This window comes from Labrus bergylta, chromosome 7 (assembly GCF_963930695.1).
Source record: "Labrus bergylta chromosome 7, fLabBer1.1, whole genome shotgun sequence".
Lineage (NCBI taxonomy): Eukaryota > Metazoa > Chordata > Actinopteri > Labriformes > Labridae > Labrus > Labrus bergylta.
In genome coordinates, this window is record NC_089201.1 from 30,189,499 (window position 1) to 30,211,255 (window position 21,757).

General features: G+C 41.0%; 1 protein-coding gene across 7 annotated transcripts; it reads left to right on the forward strand.

Moving 5' to 3' along the window:
• Positions 1 to 147: 147 nt before the first annotated feature.
• LOC109999926 (ELKS/Rab6-interacting/CAST family member 1) lies at positions 148 to 21,724 on the forward strand. Of its 7 annotated transcripts, none has more exons than XR_002278670.3 (22): positions 148 to 336; positions 3,237 to 4,050; positions 4,167 to 4,355; positions 7,087 to 7,378; positions 8,159 to 8,286; positions 8,416 to 8,490; positions 8,579 to 8,734; positions 8,875 to 9,042; positions 9,555 to 9,722; positions 10,747 to 10,884; positions 11,020 to 11,160; positions 11,399 to 11,539; positions 11,918 to 12,111; positions 12,789 to 12,800; positions 13,873 to 14,008; positions 14,107 to 14,238; positions 14,830 to 14,886; positions 15,970 to 16,130; positions 16,410 to 16,557; positions 17,658 to 17,753; positions 17,941 to 18,020; positions 18,637 to 18,776. XR_002278670.3 is itself a non-coding variant. In XM_065957373.1 (22 exons), exons 2-22 carry the CDS (start codon positions 3,505 to 3,507, stop codon positions 19,077 to 19,079), a joined length of 3,396 nt encoding a protein of 1,131 aa, XP_065813445.1. In that variant the 5' UTR covers positions 149 to 336; positions 3,237 to 3,504; the 3' UTR covers positions 19,080 to 21,724. The 7 variants fall into 7 exon arrangements, 5 of the variants coding, with proteins under 5 accessions (XP_065813445.1, XP_020510755.1, XP_020510758.1 ...); XM_065957373.1 differs by lacking the exon at positions 17,941 to 18,020 and adding an exon at positions 18,942 to 21,724 and having other exon boundaries at positions 149 to 336; positions 13,873 to 14,002; positions 18,637 to 18,822; XM_020655099.3 differs by lacking the exon at positions 17,941 to 18,020 and adding an exon at positions 18,942 to 21,724 and having other exon boundaries at positions 150 to 336; positions 18,637 to 18,822.
• The last annotated feature ends 33 nt before the right edge of the window (positions 21,725 to 21,757 follow it).

Here is a 21,757-nt window from a genome sequence, read left to right on the forward strand (position 1 = left end):
TCTTTAAAATGTGTGCAACTTTGCCATAATGTCGGTATGTATGTTTTTTTTTTGCTCCTGGCCATAAAGTCCCTCACCAGAAGCTCGTGACCGCGCGTTCAAAACTCAAGCGTGGCGAAGAAATCCGTCGTGGACGCGCACAGCAGTCATGACGTCACTCGGGCGCCCTGGCTCTCTTGAGCCGCTGTTGGTACTGCTGGCGAAAAAAGATGTGAAAATGAGACAGGCTATCTATGGAGTTATTAACATAAAATGACGGGTTTTGCAGCCGAATGCCGTTTGCCAGAAGATTCATTGGTGACACCGGTTTGAGGTCCACCAGACAACCGAGAAAAGGTTTGGAGATGATCTTACCGACTGGCTTTTGTGTTAGCGAGGAGAAAAAATAGAGGTCCTGCTTGACCACATAAACTGGACGGACTAGCCTCCATATGCCAGGGTGAGCTAACCTTAAACTGATGCACATTTATCTTACATTTCGCTGATTTCTTACAAGAGTGTCAGATCAATGTGCAAAACCTCTGAATGGAGAGGTTTAAACGAGAAGCAGTTCAGTAGAGGTGGAGGGACATGGATCTGGTTTGATGTGGGTGTCTCCAAAGCTAGACCCTGGACTCGATAGGATTGAGCAAAATGCTTTAAAAACGGTGTAATGTATCCCATTTTGACTCTGTTATACTGAACATACCACGTCAGAAATCCAACTATCTAATTAATGTGGTATTATTTCTATTTGTGGACGATTTTAAAAGCAGATATGTTTTTTTTCTTGCAACGTCCACCATTGTCAATCCCCTTTTTCCTCCCTTGCTAGCTTCATCCACAGCGTCAGCACATTGGGGAAAGATTATTACACCTAAGAAATGGTCGGCATGTGATATTTACGAAGCATTTTTCACACGATTTAAGAAAATAGAAACCTTAAATGTTGATTTAAAGGTTAAAAATTGAGTCGTTACGTTACAGTTAGCCGCTATGTTAACATAACGTCCTCTGCTTGCAAGGCCACGCAGACTTAACCGTTCACGTTAAATGTGATAAACGTAGTTTTAACATTTTACTCAGATTGTGAGAAACATTTGCAGACAGTGTGAGTAAAAGATTCGGCAAGGGTTTAACGATAATGCATTAAACCGACTAACCCCAAATCAGTTTCTAAAACTGGTCCACAACCACGTCATTACGTAGATTTTTCAATGTTACACTGTTTCAATGTTACAATGTTACAATGTTACACTGTTTCATTGTTACACTGTTTCAATGTTACACTGTTTCAATGTTTCAATGTTACACTGTTTCAATGTTACAATGTTTCGATGTTACAATGTTTCAATGTTACAATGTTACAATGTTTCAATGTTTCAATGTTACACTGTTTCAATGTTACAATGTTTCGATGTTACAATGTTACACTGTTTCAATGTTTCAATGTTACACTGTTTCAATGTTACAATGTTTCGATGTTACAATGTTTCAATGTTACAATGTTACACTGTTTCAGTGTTTCAATGTTTCAATGTTACACTGTTTCAATGTTACAATGTTTCGATGTTACAATGTTACACTGTTTCAATGTTACACTGTTTCAATGTTACAATGTTACACTGTTTCAATGTTACACTGTTTCAATGTTACAATGTTTCGATGTTACAATGTTACACTGTTTCAATGTTACACTGTTTCAATGTTACAATGTTACACTGTTTCAGTGTTACACTGTTACACTGTTTCAATGTTACAATGTTACACTGTTTCAGTGTTACACTGTTACAATGTTTCAATGTTACAATGTTACACTGTTTCAATGTTACAATGTTTCAATGTTTCAATGTTACACTGTTTCAATGTTACAATGTTACATTGTTACACTGTTTCAATGTTACACTGTTTCAATGTTTCAATGTTACACTGTTTCAATGTTACACTGTTTCAATGTTACACTGTTACAATGTTACAATGTTACATTGTTACACTGTTTCAATGTTACACTGTTAACACTGTTACAATGTTTCAATGTTACAATGTTACACTGTTTCAATGTTACAATGTTTCAATGTTTCAATGTTACACTGTTTCAATGTTACAATGTTACATTGTTACACTGTTTCAATGTTACACTGTTTCAATGTTTCAATGTTACACTGTTTCAATGTTACACTGTTTCAATGTTACACTGTTACAATGTTACAATGTTACATTGTTACACTGTTACAATGTTACATTGTTACACTGTTTCAATGTTACACTGTTTCAGTGTTTCAATGTTTCAGTGTTACACTGTTTCAATGTTACACTGTTACAATGTTACACTGTTACAATGTTACACTGTTACAATGTTACACTGTTACAATGTTACACTGTTACAATGTTACACTGTTACACTGTTTCAATGTTACACTGTTTCAGTGTTACAATGTTACACTGTTTCAATGTTACACTGTTACAATGTTACAATGTTACACTGTTTCAATGTTTCAGTGTTACACTGTTTCAATGTTACAATGTTTCAGTGTTACACTGTTTCAGTGTTACAATGTGTCAGTCAGGACTTATTTTAAAGGAACCATAGAAGAAGAATTTATCTTATGACTCAATACAGCTACACTATCTGTCTGTACTGTATCCAGTTAATGCAGTTAAATCTAATCACAGGTTGGATATCTTATAGTCATTAACATTGTGCTGCTACATGTAAACAGACAGACACCTACTACGAACCTTTTATTGAGAATGGAGGGACCCATTAAATAATGACCTTAAAGGCTTAATATGTGATTTTTCACACTTAAATGTAATATAAATCAAGTATATCCTCTGAAAATAACTCTGTGAGTCATGACTGTCTACAATGGGTGTAACACCCGAGTCCCACTGTCTGTGATGTTTTCAGAGTTTTCAGAGTCCTATCTTCACTTTGTTTACATCGCCCGGACGGCCGGCTGACTCCTCCCCTCGTGTATAAAAGTTGTTTAATTGAGGGACTAGAGAAAAGAAGAATAACATACTGTACTCACTGCTTAACTGTGTTTCTAGATCACGCTCATTTCAGGTAAATTTACATGCAGTGTGAAGATACCAGCATAATAAAGATCGCTAGTGAACTTCTTGTTTTGTATGGCTATTCTGTTTTATTCTGATACAGCTTAAGTTTAGTGTACGTTCACATGTCTTATCAAGTGATTACAGATGCCTTGTGCAAATTGTATTTACATGGAACAACTGTGTTTTATTTGCAGGATTCAGGACGTTAATCATCACACTGCATAGCTCCTGTTGAAGGAGGGACGACTGTAAGCATCGTCCGTCTATGAAAGTGGAGTGCACTGGACATCTCTTTTTATCATGAACATTGTGCCCACCATCTCCACTTGAAGCAGGACTACCAAGAAATATTCACATAACTGGTGAAAGTGACAAACACAAAACCAGCTACCAGACTAAACAACAATTGTCGAGGTCATATTTCCATTTTGTTGTCAGCTCCATTCTTCTTTCTAGCAGAAGATGTACGGTAGCGCTCGCTCTGTCAGCAGAGGGGATGCCAACCATAGCGGAGGACGAGATGGAGGTAGCACCGGTAACCAGGGATCGGGCCGTTCCCCTCGCCTCCCGCGTTCTCCTCGGATGGGGCACCGTCGCACCAACAGCACAGGAGGCAGCGGAGGCGGTCCCGGAGGAGCTGGAGGCAAGACGTTATCGATGGAGAACATCCAGTCGCTCAACGCTGCATATGCCACCTCAGGACCGATGTACCTCAGCGACAACGAGGTCGCCTTGGCAGGTGACCACATTCCCAAAAGTGGTGGGACGATGACGACGATGGGAAGGCAAAGGGTGACATATGGGTCGAGGAGCAGCAACAGTGGAGTCGTGGCCGCTAGCACACCCAACATCTCCACCTCGGTGCCTGCCAATGCTGTGCTGCCTGCGGGCATGATGGCAGGTGATGCACTAGCTTTTGGGGACCACCACATGGCTTCCACTGTGCCCCATTCTCTGAGGCAGGCCAGAGACAACACCATACTCGACCTACAGGCCCAGCTGAAAGAGGTATGTTATACCATTTTTTAAATTCATTTGTCCTTCTTGTTTTTGAAAAATAAATAGTTCTTGCCCGCTTCAACAGAACTGATATGATCCAGTTTTTATTTGTCCTGCTTTCTTAGGTTCTGCGTGAGAACGAGCTGCTGCGGCGAGAAGTGGAAGTTAAGGAGAGCAAGCTTAGCTCCTCGATGAATTCCATCAAGACCTTCTGGAGCCCCGAACTAAAAAAGGAGCGAGCTCTTAGAAAAGATGAGGTGTCTAAGATCACCGTCTGGAAAGAACAATATCGTGTTATTCAAGATGAAGCACAGGTGAGGGATACCTTTTTTTAATTATTTCACAATTTGTGTAGAAAGAACTAAATGCCTGGGGTTGAAAGTGTCGGCTGGATGTATTTTCTTCCAGTGTGTCAGCTCATGTGTGTTCCTCTCTTTATTCTTCTCTTTGCATAGGTTTAGTTTTTGAACATCCAGTTAATCCTCTTATACGCTCCTATATGCGCGTGCTCGATAGATGACACATGCTGTATGTCTAATGGCTGCTTTTGTTCTGTCTTTATAGAAATCGTTGTGTTTTTGAAAAAGGATACAAATATGGAGGGAAATGCAAATTTTTAGAGCAATGTTAATTTATAGGAGATTTCCTACTGCAATAAATAGTAAGGAACAAACTCAGGTTGATTTTCAAAATAAGACATAAATTTTTTTTTGTTGCATTTTGATAACATGCCTTTCAAATTTTTAAAATAAGGTTTTCATTTGGTAAATTCTACATCGAGGGATGTCGAAAAATTAAGACATACAGTTTACATTTATGAAACAGAGGAACATTTTCCAATCACAAATGATCTTTTTCTAACTGAATCTTAGAGTCAGAGTGTTTTACATGTACTGTACAGCATGTCCTTATCTTGATATTGACTGCTACAGGTTTAGAGAATTAAGCAAATTAAGTTTCATTAATGAAGAGGAATAGTGTTTGTTTTTTAGTTCCAGTGTAATTCTTAATGGATGGCCACGTCTGTATAATTTGCCGTTTTTTCACTCCAGCTGAGTCACAGAATTGCAGTGCGGACTAATTCCCAGTAATGCCCGACCAGTGCAGCGCTAATCAGTGGGTGCTGTAATTTAAAGATGTCTGCTTTCATATGTCAGCCTTCCACCTCCCACATTGGCACACACATTGGAATGGAAAGCAAGGACACACACACACACACACACACACACACACACACACACACACACACACACACACACACTCACACACTCACTGAAAGGCATTTGGCTAATTACAGCTTCAGTTCATTTTCTAATTTAATGCAAGTCCAACCCACTGTGCCTTCATCAGTTTCTACTGCTATGTAACATCTATATTTATCATTTGATGAGTTTCTATGCTGGCCAAAAATCACTACTACAAAAGGGATTCATTCACCGCAGCTCAGTCAGTAATAAGTGACTGTTTTAGTAGCCGCTCTATAAATCAGGGGTTCTCAAACTTTTTTACACCATGGACCCCTTTCAGGTGAGAAATTTTTCCAAGGACCCCCCCCTCATTATCTTAATGTTGATAAGCATATATTAATACTATGTAATAATGTACCATACTGCAACGATAGAATTAGGCTACTTTTAAACTTATACTTTTTAACTCATATCAGAATTGATCTAATGACACTAAACTAAAGTGGGCGGGAGTATTGGACAAAATAGCTGATTTTATTGGTGCAAGAGGTCAACAGTTTGTAGATATGATAAAGCACACGTTTACAATTGTTTGTAGATTATTCCGCGGACCCCCAAGCTATGGTTCGCAGACCCCTGGCGGTCCTGGGACCCCACTTTGAGAATCACTGATATAAATAAGTAAAAATGGCTTTTATCTTCCATTTAATGAGGTAACCAGTTACTTCTTGCTAAATGTCTTTGTGACAACAAAATATCAACAGATGTTTGGAAAAGCCGGTCATCTTTAAACAGCTGTTGCACGGTTGTAATGAGTTTTTTTTTGGAGTCGTGAAAAATAGAATGTAGAAATAGAAAATAGAATGTATCACATACTGGGCATCTTTAACATTCAGCCTTTGTGAACAGAGGGGTCGATTGCAGTGGATGACCTGATGCAGAGGTGTTCTCTGTATCACTGCGAGCTGTGACTGTGAGAGCTGGGATCAGTTTAGTCTGGAGCATCACATCTCTCCTGCTCGTTGTGCTCTCTCAAAGACCTGGCAGTTATCTCTTACTCAGGCAGAAAGAGTGAGAATATGGGGGCTGAGAAAGGCAGAAGGTGTGTGTGTGTGTCTGTGCATGCTTTAGACAGTGTGTATGTAGCAATGGGAGGGGTGTACAGTGCAGTCAGAGCAATGAGTCAGCCTTAGTCACAGGGTGAGAGAGTGTGATGCAAAGGGAGCGTTAGAGAGAGGAGAGGTGAGGTGAGAGCATCGGAGGGAGGAGATAGGTCGACACCAGGCAAGGTGCATGGAATAGTGTGTGTGTGTGTGTGTGTGAGGAGGAGAATAGTTTGTGCCGGAGGAGGGAGGAGGGAGTAGGAGAGAATGACAAAGGAAAGGAAGGGAAGGGAGGGGGCTGCAGAAGGAGGAGGAGGACACAGTGAAGTGAAGGCAGACACTGACTTCTCTCTTTGTTCTGTTGAAAAAAACTCACACAGCTCATTCAGAGCAGAGTGTAACATGGCTTTGTGCTACGGTTCTTGCTGCGTCTCCGAGTGTCCATCCATGGCGTCAGATGCCACTAACAATGCAATACTATACTGGACCGATTGTGTTTCACCACTTGTATTTCTCAGCGCATGAAACGTAACACTGTGCACAATGCCTGGCTGTTGGGGGGGGGGTGTATCTGTCAGGGCATTTCGGAATTTTCAGTCATGACTAAAGGCTGATTTTGAACAGGCTGTAATACAACACTCTGGAGTAGCACCCATTTTATTACATTTGTCAAAAAATGTGTAAATCTCTGTAATAAAGTTCTGCAAACAGTTGAGGGGTACCAAATGTATGTTGTTGTTTTTTTTGTTCCGTAGCATCTCCAGATGACCGTTCAGGCTCTTCAGGATGAGATGAGGATCCAAAGAGACCTCAACCAGCTCCTTCAGCAAGATCCCAGCAGCCAAAGCCGGGACCTGGCGCTGTCTTCTGAGCCCACAGAGGAGAACTACAGGCGGCTCCAGGCCGAGCACGAGAGGCAGGCCAAGGAGCTTTTCCTCCTCAGAAAGACCCTGGAGGAAATGGAGCTGAGGATCGACACGCAGAAGCAAACGCTGGGAGCCCGGGACGAGTCCATCAAGAAGCTGCTGGAGATGCTGCAGAGCAAAGGTAGCAGGCGATGTAAACAAACTGAAGATAGGATTCTGAAAACATCACAGACAGTGGGACTCGGGTGTTACACCCATTGTAGACAGTCATGACTCACAGAGTTATTTTCAGAGGATAAACTTGATTTCTACATTTAAGTGTGAAGAATCACATATGAAGACTTTAAGTTAAGCCAAAAACTAGAGAACTCTTTGGAAAAACTAAAACCAAGCAATTCTTTCTCAAAGATTTTATTTCTTACAAAGGTTTTGGTCACTTCTGCTGTTGCCACTGTTCCCCTCTCAGCTCCACCCAAGTGCTCTCCTCCACTTGACAAATATGGGTTTTATGTGCTCCATAAACAAACCACAATGCATGCTTTAAAACCCCAAGAATGCTTCTTAGGTTAGTGACAGCGGAGAGCGTCATGCAAAGACTTTTCATGGTAACGGTCTTGGAGACACAGAATACCAGTGATTTACACATTTGTCAAATCAGATGCAGGAAACAGGAAAAGAAGAAAAAAATGTAAATTATTGAATATCTTTTACAAATACAGTCAAACAAGTTAGCAATTAAATTAAATTATGTGTGCGCTAGCTACTGTTTTGTTGTTGTTATGGCATCATGTTGGCTGTGAAGTTGTGAACACATTGGCTTTAGATGTAATTTTTGTCTGAAGCATAAATCACAGGTTTTTAATTCTAAGAAACACTTTTACATTGACTCATTTAAGTAATCTTTAGGTTCTATCTCATTGCTTTGTTATTGGAAACAAGTTGTTTGTTTTGTGTGTTTCAGGGCCATCAGCCAAGGCATCAGAGGAGGACCAGGAGCGGACTCGGAGACTGGCTGATGCAGAGATGCACAGGCATCACCTCGAGAGTTTACTGGACCAGAGAGAGCGAGAGATCAATGCACTAAGAGAAGTAATGTCCATTCTTGGAAGATGCATAATTAGTCCTTCTATTTTGTGTCACATTTATATTCTGATATGATGTTGTACATACATTTTTTAAAACATCGATTTAACATTTTTTTTTAATCTGACCCTACAGGAGCTGCACCGTCGATATGAAGGAACCCCAGAGTCGACCAAAACCAAGGCTCTGCAGACCGTCATCGACATGAAGGTGAGTTTAAATGGAGAGTTGTGTATGATGAGTATGTTTGTTGGTGTTTGTTGGTCACATTTTTTGCATCCTCTTCATCGACCCTCAGGATGCAAAAATCAACTCGATGGACCGGAACCTGAGAGACATGGAGGAGGAGCTGCTGATGATGAAATCGAATGGACTTCTGAGCTGTGAGGAGCGTCAGGAGGAGATGAAGCAGATGGAAGTGTACCGCAGCCACACCAAGTTCATGAAGAACAAGGTGTGAGACTACTGACAGTTTAGTTACACTGACCTGATGTTGTGTGCTCATACACAAAATTCAAATTCATTAATTCAGCTGAAAGAATCAATTACTTTCATGTTTAAACCCCCCTGGCCTTTCTTTTTTTTAAATGACAGATGGAGCAGGTGAAGCAGGACCTCTCCAGAAAGGATGCTGAGCTTCTTGGTTTGCAGACCAAACTGGAGACCCTCAACAACCAGTTCTCAGACAGCAAGCAGCACATCGAAGTCCTCAAGGAGTCCCTCACTGCCAAGGAGCAGCGAGCTGCCATCTTACAAACAGAGGTAGGGTAGATACACTTCTATACTCCAGGTCTCATTAATACCAAGTGCAATTAATATGTTAAACAACAATTAGCTATTTGTTACTCTTTTTGCACTTGAATTGCACATTTGCACACCTCCACTTTGCACTTTAATAACTTGAATTTCCATTCTGGTGTGGGCTCTTGACTGATTTTATTGCGCTGTTTTTATTTGGTTTGATATTTTGCTGTGTTGTCTGATTTTTAAAATTTGTTTTGGTCCATGTTTTATGGTGATGTTGTCCTTGTGTTTCTTGTCTTCTGTGTGCTCCTGTTTGCAATGCCAATTTCCCCTTGTGGGACAATAAAAAAAAATCTGAATCTGAAACTGTCATGCACAGAGAGTAGTAGATTTGGAGTAGCGGGTACTTTAAAGGAACATGTGCTGTACAAGGATTTCTGACTTAAAAAAAAGCACAGAAGTCTTCATGTAAGGAAGATTTTTTTTCAGTGTTTTTTTGACTGCTTTGGGTTCTACTCTTTCCTGGCCAGGTGGATGCCTTGCGCCTACGCTTGGAAGAGAAGGAGGCAACTTTGAACAAGAAAAGCAAGCAGATACAAGAAATGTCAGAGGAGAAGGGCACACTGAACGGGGAGATCCACGACCTGAAGGACATGCTGGAGGTCAAGGAGCGCAAAGTGAACGTGCTTCAGAAGAAGGTAATCTGGACTGAGAGCCATTTCTTGTGTCGTCTGAAATAAACCACAGAAAGGCTCTTATCGTTCTACAGAATAATGTGTGTCCAGAGGTTGATTTTCAGGAGTACTGATTAGAGCCCGACCGATTCATTAGCCAGCCGATAATATCGGCCGATATAATCGGTATCAGCTAATTTTATCGCAGATATGTTCTTATTTTACTAGATTTATTTCACCAATCAAATAGCATTTAATTTGAGTTTAATCGTATTAAACTAGCAGTTCTCTTTCACCATCATAGTGTGCTAGAATAATTACAACAAGCAACCTCACTACAGAGTGTCAAGCGGTGATGCACAGTTACTTTACAGTTGGGTGACCATCTATTCATCATTATATATCTTTTCCACAAGTGTTTGATGACTGCATTTGTGGGATCAAGGCAATAACTGTGTATATCTATATTTATCTATCTGTAAAGGTCGAATATTTTATATAAGAAAGATATTGAGAGATATCCTACAATTCACTTAGCAGACACTTTTCTCCAAAGCGACTTACATCAGAGAGTAAGAACAACACAAGCAAGGATCTAGAAAAAAGGGAACAATGTCAGTAAGAGCAAACGATCAGCTTTGAGTCTGATTGGACACACAGGTGCTGACAGGAAGTGACCAGAGGCAAAGCACAACATTGAGGGCAGTTCTTGAGAGCTCTAATCAGTATAGAAACCATCTTATAAGTTGTCGTTATCAAACAAAAACCATCGTCATTACCATCATCATCATCAATAATATGGAGACCATCATCATTAAGTTAGTAGGTATTCATGAAAGAGCTGGGTCTTTAGCTTTTTCTTAAAGGTGCAGAGGGACTCTGCAGATCACATGGAGTTTGGAAGTTCATTCCACCACCGGGGGGCGACAGAGGAGAAGATATATCAGTATCAGATTTTTTACATCCTTATGTCGATATCAGTATCTCCCCAAAAAATCCCATATCAGTCAGGCCCTAGTACTGACGGTTTCTCGTGCTTTCTCTGCAGATCGAGAACTTGCAGGAGCAGCTGAGGGACAAAGAGAAGCAGATGAGCAGCCTGAAGGAGAGAGTGAAGTCTTTGCAGGCAGACACGTCCAACACTGACACAGCTCTCACCACACTGGAGGAGTCTCTGGCAGAAAAGGTGAGCAAATTATTGATTTCATTTATTTATTTGTGAGTGTTCTTTTTATAGTAACGTGTCTGGTTGGGTCAGATATGTTGTTTTGAGAGGCAGCTTGTGTGATCACCTCCTCCTCCTCCTCCTCCTCCTCCTCAGGAGCGCATCATCGAACGTCTAAAGGAGCAGCGGGACAGAGACGACCGCGAAAAGACGGAGGAGCTCGACTGCAACAAGAAGGAGCTGAAAGAGTTGAAGGAGAGGCTGAGCTTACTGCAGGGAGACCTGTCAGACAGAGAGGTGAGAAAGAGATGCATAAACAAGGAGACACTCGTGTTTACTGCGATTCTATTAATAATACAGGGAAACATTATTGCCAGAAATGAGCATCAGGGTTTTTTCCATTAGTCTCACTTTGCGATGAGTCACAGAGGCCTGTACTGGATCTTATGTGTTTTCAGTCTCCTCTGTCCCAGACTGTTAGTTTGATATGCTTGAACAGGTCCATCTATATTCCTGTGTGTGTGTGTGTGTGCAGACATCTCTGTTGGACCTGAAGGAGCATGCATCTTCCCTGGCCTCCTCTGGGCTCAAGAAGGACTCCAAGCTCAAGAGTATGGAGATCAATTTGGAGCAGAAGAAGGAGGAGTGCCTCAAACTGGAGAACCATCTGAAGAGAGTGAGATCCTCAAATCAAAACATCTGCCAGTTCAACGTGATCCAAATGAATCCTCACATTATATTATTGATTTTATTATTTTTACATAATAATAATAATAATAATAACTTTATTTATATAGCACCTTTTTAAAAACACAGGTTTACAAAGTGCTTTGACAAACAAGAACAAAGCAAACTAAACCAAACACAGAAGAACATAAACAACAACAAGAACATAACAAATGCAAAATACCAAAAATAATTAAATACAATTCAACAGAAAAGAACCCAAAGTGCACGATACCCAACAGACATACATAACCCGACCATATCTAAGCTCTTACAGCAGATACTAAAAACACAATCTTTGACTGATGCTCAGTTTTTTTCCTCTCAGGCTCAAAATGCAGCCCTGGAGGCTCAGGCAAACACTGAGCTGGCTGAGCGCATTAAGAATCTGGAACAGGAAGTGGTTCGCCACAGGGAGGACTCTGGGAAGGCTCAGGCCGAGGTGGACCGCCTGCTGGAGATCCTTCGGGAAATGGAGAACGAGAAGAACGACAAGGACAAAAAGATCAACGAGCTGGAGAGGTGGGTGGGAAATATGTGTGACAAGTGGTCAAGATGTTCCCCTTGTGAATATGGAGTATGAGAAGTGTCTTTAATCACAATGTGTAGATTTAGTTGTGACAGTGTGCAACAAAAGTTTTATATAACTTTTTTAAAGTTTTAATAACTTGATGCTCTTTTTTATTTTTTTTAATGATGTTTGAAAGCTACACTATTTTTTACTCCTATGTGTTTTTGTCCCTGCTAGCTTGGAAATGCATGACTGTAGACTTTTCTCCAGTAGCTATATGACCCTGAGGAGAATGTTCCCACCAGAAAAATGAACATGGTGAATTTTTTGGAGTAATTTTGCCATTTTGACAACCGAGAAATATTACTTTTGAAAGCTGATGTTGTAAATGTAATGAGCAGAACCTGTAGCAAAAAGCTAGCAGATGCGGCTACAAATGATCGCCTAGGCAACCCAACTTTAATTTATTTCTTTAGCAGTTATTGGCTGTACATGTACACTTACCCTGTGGACCCCAGGAGGAATGTCTGAGCTCTCGGGTACAGCTAACAAATATCAAAAGAGATGTATATGAGGTCCCCCCCTCCGTCTTTCTCTGTCTCTTCACGTTAACTCTTCTTCCTTTGCTGAGTCTGTTATCTCTCTGCTGCTTTCTTGTCTTTACATCTGGATTCTCTCACCTTACCAGCTTGTCCTCCAGGTCAGTATTTGTTCTTGAACTTTTCTCCCAGAGCCCTCTTTTCTTTTTCTTTTGTCATTGTTTCATTTTCACACCCTTCTTCTCCTGCCTCTTGATATTAAAGTGGATCAGACAGTTGCCCTGTCCCGACATATTTAACGTTTTGTTTTTCCCTACAGTTTTCGGTTCATCAGTTCATGATCATTTTTTTTTTTTTTTTTACAATTGTTCCATCTTTCACCCCGAGTCTGAGATCGAGTCTTTGTAAGGCTCTCATTATTCTCACCAAAGTGAATCTGTAAAGCCTGGCTCACACTGCGATTTTTTTTTTTCCCCGATTGTATAAAAGTCGGGGTGTCATGTCAGCTCACACTGTACGAGTGAAATCAGGACGGAGCGTTGACAATTGTTAATAAAGTTTCATTTGAAAAAAACAAAGGACGACGGTTGGTGAAAGAAGAAGGAAGTGGAAGTTGTTGTAGGATATAGAAAAGTTGATACAATCGTAGATATATGGAGACAAGTTTCAGAAAAGTGCTGCACCGATGATCTGTACCGGGTTGCGTCCTGCCGCTGGTCGCCATGACTACAGTCCTCCCTTGTTTGATTATATTGTAGTCTCACACAACTTCTGCCGGACCCTTTCATGACGTAATCGTCAAGATTTTAAATTCTAAATATCAAACATGTTTGAAATAAATCGGGGCGTCCCCGACGATCGCCGGGCAGATCGGGGACGTTAAGATTGGATCTTTGGACCGCTCACTCTACGAGATAATCTGAACAGATAATCGGGTCCGAGCAGCCTCGAGTCGGGAGAGACCCTGAGATTGTCGGGAAGAATCGGAGCTCAAATCGGCCCGATGATCCTGCAGAGTGAGCCGGGCTTTAGTCTGTGGTTGTTAATGTCATTTTGTTCAAATGTCTCCATTTGAAAATGCATGTGACCATTCTTGTGCATGAAACGATAACTCAGTACTGATTTTTCTTCTCCTGTAATAATAGTTCAAATGAACATTTTGAAGTGGGACAGAAGTCAAACCCGTACACAACATGTAACATCTCCCCCATGTATTGCCCGGTGTCCCTGCAGGCAGATGAAGGACCAGTCAAAGAAGGTGGCGTCTCTGAAGCACAAGGAGCAGGTGGAGAAGAGTAGGAATGCTCGACTCATGGACGAGGCCAGGAAGAGGGAGGACAACATGTCTGAGAGCTCCACGCAGGTGAAGGTGCGGTTAAAAAAAAAAAAAACAGTGATTTAACCAGTTCTGTTACAAACTTTCAAGTTTCTCTAACAAACCATAATTTCCCCCTTACTGCTCTAAAGGACACCCTGCGTCTGAAGTCTGAGCGCATAGAAGAGCTGGAGGAGGCCCTGAGAGAGAGCGTCCAGATCACAGCAGAGCGAGAGATGGTACTCGCTCAAGAGGAGGCTGCCCGGTGCCTCCAGGAGAAGCAGGTACACAAACCTCTCCATAAAGCACACACATACACATCCATTTCAGAATCAGAATCAGAATCAGAATCTGGGTTTATTGCCAAGTACATTTACACATACTGACATACTGACACATACAATTTGACTTGGTGTATTGGTGCTAAACAATTAACAAGGAAATAAAGCAGAACTAGCAACAACTTAAATAACACAGTATAAGAAGATATTACAATATATAATTTAGAATTTAAAAATATAAAGATAAAAAACACAAAAGGTGCAATGTAGGAGCTGTGCAGTGGACTTTGAGAAACAAATCTTAGTGTGTAATAAAACATAAAACACACACATCCATTTCAAAGCAATACTAACACAAACTCAGGATCACTCCTACAGAACAATTCTGAAACATATTCAAACACAAAAAGAAGCTCCTATCGTGTAATTGTACATTCTTTCTATCTCGCCCCTTTTTTCTGGTGTTTTTCATCCTCTCTTCACCTCCCTCACTCTCTCTCTCTCTCTCTCTGGCCTCTTGTCTCTTTCTCAGTTCTTTTATCTTTGCTTGTTGTTTTTCTCTTTGTTTTCTCTCTGCTACACACCGCCTCTCAGAAGCACTCACTCAAACCAATGCATGAGTCCAACCTCGCCCTCTTAAAGTTGTCCAAGGTACGAGCCCAGTTCTGTGTGTGTGACCCCGCCAATCAGTGAGCAACGACGCTCACAGGGGGGTGGACACAATAACAACAGCAACACTTGAACATTATTTTCATGCAGTTCCTTTTACAACAACAACAACCCTGGAATAAATGCTTTTTGTCAAGTTTGACCGTTCCGAGGGCCCTTTGAGATTGATGTTGTTGGATTGCATTATTTTGTACGGTGTTGCTGTTTTCCAGCCTGTAATGACTCCCATGATATTTTCTTTACCTGCTGTTTGATTATGAAACATGTCGTTGATTAACTGCTGGCTCGCACAACAAGTAACAAATAAAATTGATCAGTCTGGGGTAAGATTTAGTCTCCCTTACATGCAGTCGATTGTTATTAGAGCATATATATAAATATGTAACGATGGTACTATTGTGCCTTTTTTAAAGAAATAACAGGTAAATGAAATTCAGTGCTGTAGTTTAAGTGCTTAAAGGCTTTCTATGTGATTTTTTTCATGTAATAGAAATCAAGTATATCCTCTGAAAATAACTCTGTGAGTCATGACTGTCTACAATGGGTGTAACACCCGAGTCCCACTGTCTGTGATGTTTTCAGAGTTTTCAGAGTCCTATCTTCACTTTGTTTACATCGCCCGGACGGCCGGCTGACTCCTCCCCTCGCGTATAAAAGTTGTTTAATTGAGGGACTAGAGAAAAGAAGAATAACATCCTGTACTCACTGCTTAACTGTGTTTCTAGATCACGCTCATTTCAGGTAAATTTACATGCAGTGTGAAGATACCAGCATAATAAAGATCACTAGCATTAGCATGCTAACACAACAATGCAGCGCGAGTTGTTTTGGTTTCATGCTGGTGCTCAAGGGCGACATCTTCTGGATCAAAAAATCACATATAAAGCCTTTAACAAGACCCATAGTCCTCCCACTGGCCAACATACAGTATATACTGCTGCCCCTTTTTATAGAAAAACTTTTGCTTAAAAAAGCCACATGCCTTCCCTGATGCTTTAAGGTTTCTGTTATGATCTAGTCATGATTTCAATTGTTAGTCATGTATTTATGTGTGTGTGTTCCCAGATGGAGGAGCTGCTGGGGGCCATGGAGAAGGTGAAGCAGGAGCTGGAGTCCATGAGGGCTAAGCTGGCCTCCACCCAGCAGTCTCTGTGTGAGAAAGAGGCACACCTCTCCACCCTGCGGGCTGAGCGCAGGAAACACCTGGAGGAGGTGCTGGAGATGAAGTAAGAAACACACACACACACACACACACACACACACACACACACACACACACACACACACACACACACACACACACACACACACACACACACACACACACACAGTAGGGTGGAGTCGACCCCGGCATATCGATTACCCACTTTCATCTTGTAAAATGTCATCCCATTTTTGGCCTTTCTCCAGCTGGCAGAATGATTTACAGCATGAATAATAAATGATGACTGAGCTATCGACCGGTTTGGTTAAATGCCACGTCAATGCACTCCCTCTCCTCACAGACAGGAGGCGCTGTTGGCTGCTATCAGCGAGAAGGACGCTAACATTGCCCTGCTGGAGTTGTCCTCCTCTAAAAAGAAGAAGACCCAGGATGAGGTGGCTCTGCTGAAGCGGGAGAAAGACAGACTTGTACAGCAGCTGAAGCAGCAGGTGGGGAAGTGACTAGTCCTCCAGGGAGCCTTGAAATAATCTCCTGAATGTTACTTGTACAAAATATCTTCTGCAGGAAACCTTTGTTTTACCATAATAAACAGGACATCAGATATTGGATTTCAGTTCATCTTAGTTTATTATAACGCAGCTTTGAAGTGCCATTCAAACTTCATTTAAGGGTCATTTAGGGTTTTCTGACGATAAAGAGCATTTGTATATTAGCTACAGCTACATCTTACTAATCCAGACAACGGTTATATATATGCGCACATTATCCAGTCCAGCTTCAGATCTTTCATAAAGTCTTTTTTTTTTTTTAATACTAGTTTTTGGACATCTTTGCCGTTATTGATAAGACAGCCATAAGGAAAGAGGAAATGTTGGGAGGACAGAATGGGGTAGATATGCTGGGAGTTAATAATAATAATAATAATAATAATAATAAATAATTCAAATGAAATTTATTGAAATAAATAAAGTAAAAATATAAAAAGAGTTAAAAGTTAAAATCTTATTAAAGCTGTTTAATGAAAGGCAGCTGTAAACAGGTGCGTCTTCAACCTGGATTTAAAAGAGCTGAGAGTTTCAGCAGACCTGCAGTTTTCTGGGAGTTTGTTCCAGATATAAGGAGCATAGAAACTGAACGCTGCTTCTCCATGTTTGGTTCTGACTCTGGGGACAGAGAGCAGACCTGTCCCAGACGACCTGAGCGGTCTGGATGGTTCAGAATTAATCAGGAGGTCACTGATGTAATTTGGCCCCGAACCATTAAGCGCTTTATAAATCAGCGATGTACCAGTAGCGATGGATCAACATGTTTAGCCTCTGTATGACTGACCTTAAACTGGCTCCTCAATTATTTATGTTCATGGCATCACTCACCTACTTTTGCTCCTTCATGACACTGATATAGAGTGGGAAAGTTAATTAATTATCATAATCTATTTGTTTCAATAACTTTTCTAGCAACTATATCAAACATGACTGGTTGAAGAGACTTTCAGGTTGTTTACTGTTGGTTGGACAACCCTTCTGTATAAACCAGTGTAGAAATAAATCTCCTTTTTGTGATTTTTTTTTTTTTTTTTAATTTTCAGACTCAAAACAGAATGAAACTGATGGCAGACAACTATGAGGACGACCATCTGAAGACGGCCCCCGACCACACAAATCACAAACCCTCTCCGGATCAGGTAACTCAGCAGTCGCTCCACTTCACAACATGTGTCACAACATTTCTGAATGTAGTTAACAAAGTAATGAGTGTTGTGAGAAGATGTGAAAAAACATCATTTTGAAATGAACGTTTTCCTCTTTGCCTTCACACTAACCAAATGTTCTTTTTCGAACGCTGCCATCGGCTAACCTTGTGGCTAAAAGGATGATGAGGAGGGTATTTGGGCCTAGCCAACATTTTGCCCTCCCCCCTCTCTCTCTCTCAGCCATTTTTGTTCAGAAGGGTGAGCTCGTTTTGAAAAGCCAGACCCATCAGACTGCTCTGTGGCATGTTCACTCTTCTTTCATTCGTTATTTTTCTCTTTTTGTCACATTTCATTTCCTCTTGATGATCGTTGTATTTGTTGCTCTGTGTTCCTGTGAGGTCTCATCATCCCGTGCTGTAACACTGTTCATTCTTTAAGTGGCTTAAGGAGGGCAGGGATCAATTGTTTGTGCGTGTTTGCATGCACGTTAATAGGATGAGATGGTTTTGATCCCGGCTCTGTCTCGTCGGTAATTTAGCATCTTAGCTTTGCATGCTACTGCTCTCAAACGTATCATTAGCTCATTTACACTTTGACCCACACAAACAGGTGCATTGGATGGTTTAAAAAAAATCAATATTTACAAAAGTAAGGCACTTGAAGATGGTGATGAATGCATGCAGGCCTTGATGTTTCTTTGTCTTCATTTCTGAAATGTTTTCATTTAAGTGGAGTCTTGTGTGTGTGGGTCTTTCATTGTGTTCAGACAATGCAAACAAAAATCTGTCTTGGGTTGAACATGATTTATTTTTGTCTCCTTCCTTCCTCTGCTAAAATTAATTAATTATCTTTTTCTTCTCTTCTCCCCCCGAAGATGATCGCCCCTCTTCTAGCCCTCTCCCAGAACCGCAGCAAGCTAAAGCTTTACATCGCCCACCTGACAGACCTCTGCCACGACCGGGACCCCAGCATCCTCAGCCAGCTCACGCCCCCTTCTCACTACCACCAAAACGACCCCGAAGACTGGGAGGAGGAGGTCCAGAAGATGAGTGTAGAGCAGGTAGAGGAGGAACCCTCAATCTTTGTCCGATGCATGTGTCAGTTTCTGGTTAAAAATGCGTCACTTTCTTGACAGTTCGGATTGAAATGAATCAAATCATTTGTTTTTCCCCCGTCTAGTTGGAGCGTGAACTTGAGGTGTGTGAGAAGGAGAGCGGCGAGCTGCAGGAGTACGCCAACTCTGTTCTCCAGCAGATCGCCGATTACTGCCCGGACATCTTGGAGCAGGTGGTCAACGCCCTGGAGGAGTCATGCTGACAACTCTGAACCTCAGACACAACCGGGGCTGAGCCCTGGTCTCTACATGGACCTGTAGCTGAGCCCAGGAAGCCCCTACCTCCACTCGACGATGCTCTTGGAAGGATACGAGGACTTTTATCAGACCCTACTGAGCTTCTCTGCCTCGCTCCTTTTTGTCCATTCTGAAACAAAAACCCCTCGGACTCTAAAGTGCTTTCCTGTGTCATTCATCTCTGATGTCGAGCTTGCAAAAAAATAAATTACAGATGTGCTCATTTCAGACAGGAACCGAGCATACAAGAAGTTCATGAAAAAGCCAGCTTAGAAACTCTAAAGCTGACTGATTTAGCATTTGTGAACTCTCCAAATTGGATTTCTTGTTCGTAGTAAAGTAAAATAAAGTCTGGGACAGGTGCATTAGAGGAGAGAGAGAGGGAATTCAGATAAAAAGAACCAAACTTCAGCACAAAGTCTTTGAGTATACTGCCATGCTTCCTCTCCCTAGAGGTCCTCACTCACTGCAGGAAGTGTAAGATCAAGCACAGTTACCTCACTAACCTTTTATCTCAGTCTCTGACCCCTTTAGTCTCTTCTCTCGCAGGTCTTTCAAGTCGAAACGGAAAACAGGAAGAAGCTTATTCCTACACGGGGCGGGAAAGCACTTTTTTCAGTCGTAGAACCCAGGAGCACAGAGGGTAAATCATGAAGCCATGTAGAGATGCTTGCTGGTATTTTAGGTAGCGTTCCACAACTAGGAGGCTTGAGTCACAGCTACTGGTGGCAGATGGTGTGAACTCTTAGGAAAAGCCACTCTTAAAACCAAATAAATGCAGCGTTTTGTGTAAATGTTTTCCTCTCCCAGGTCAAGGCTGTAGTCAGGATTAGGTGGTAGGTACGTCTTTACTGTGTCCTGTGTGGCTAAGAGAGGGATCGAGGTCGTGACCTTGGATCAAAAAGTCAGCTTTTAGTTACACTTTGTTCTCAAATGTGTGAGAGAGAGAGAGAGAGAAAACAGCTTTTATTCTTGATGACGTATTAATTTTTAGATGGTTTTGCACATGACGTCCACTTGTTTATGAGGTATGCAATGTTTCATTTTGAGAGCGTTCTAAGTGGCCTTGGAGCATTCACAGAGATAAGTACTGGACCTATCACAGGGATGTGGATTTCTCTGTCATACTGGTGCTAAGGCATGATGTTAAGGACTTTTAATCTGATCCGCTGATCATTCGGTTACATCCAAAGTTTCTTATAGGTGTTACTTTTTTAAGCCCACCTGACCTTTTAGTTTGTTGACTCAATCTTAAAAAAAACAACTAGTAACTCCTTCTTGTTTTTTTTCTTGTCTTTTTTCAGATCACTGAAAAATAGCCAAGTTATGCCTCTTGTTGTTTTTTTGTGAAATCTTCAGGGCTGAGGTTTTTAAGTACTAAGTGCAACTACGTTAACAGGAAATTTAAAGTCACTTTTGTGCGGATTTTGACTTTTTAAATCAGTTTGTAAATAACGGGATATTTAACACGTACAGTGACTGAATAAAGGTGATTACGTGGAAGGTGTTGTGCATTCTTTAAAAAAAAAAAAAAAGAAAAGTTAAAAGCAGTGCAGTTGTCTTTTGTGTCTAATTTTGTCTGCAGGACAAAATGTGTGTGTGTGTGTGTGACAGTACTGCCATAACTTGCAGAAAGTCATGTTCTATAGAGATATATATATATAAAAATATAATACATATATATGAAAATGTTTACTGTATGGATATGCATTGAATGTTTGCACAGAATCTCGAGGAGCACGCTGCTCTGAACAAAAATGGCCGTGGAGTTCGTGTCCTCAGCACAAACTGAGCAGAGAAGTGTCAAAAATCTTGTGTCAAAAATAACGTGTGAACTACAAAATGTTTTCAAACCGTGACTGTGTGATGGGAGAGTACAGTTCTTGCATTTATTTCTAATGGTCATTTTTTATGTTGTTTTCACCATATGGTGATGTAAATGTATTATCCTCCTGACATTTCAGTGTTGTCTTTTCTTTATGTCAATGTTTTTGTTTTTTTGTTGATGTCAATGGCAGCCTGATGGATAAAAAAATAGGTCTCCAACTCTCATGGCTCTTCTGCCGCTCCATCACAACAGAGTAAAACAAAACGGTAACAAACTGCGTCAGGGAGTGCTCTAACAAGTCTCCTTTGGGGGTTTAGTTTAGATTAGTGCGTGGTTGGAGTAACATTGGTTTTAAAATGAAAACAAAACACAGACCTGTTTCCAGAGGATGTTAGTTGGATGCTTTTTTTGTGCTTGTTGTCTTTCAAACTTCTAAGTGAAGATTAATTTCTGTGTCCCTTTTAAACCCCCAAAACTTACACAGTTGGGTTCAAAAGAAGTGTTTTGTTCCCCTTACTTTGGCCTGTGTTCTCCCGCCCTCGCCTTAACGTCTCGTCATCTCCTTTCACCACTCCTTATTGAGGAACACAGAGCCGATTCAGGGGCTTCTGTCAACTTCATGCTATTAAGTTTCTTTTTGTTTTGAATTGGTATGAGAAATGTACTGCCTTCTGTCTGTTCGTGTTAAGAATCATATTGTGTAAAAAAAGAAAGCTAACACAGACATGTTTGTGAGTTATTTGGATTTTGTATGAATGTAAATAAATAAATTATAAGCCTTGATTGTTATGTTCTTTAACCAGTTTGAAGAGAAGC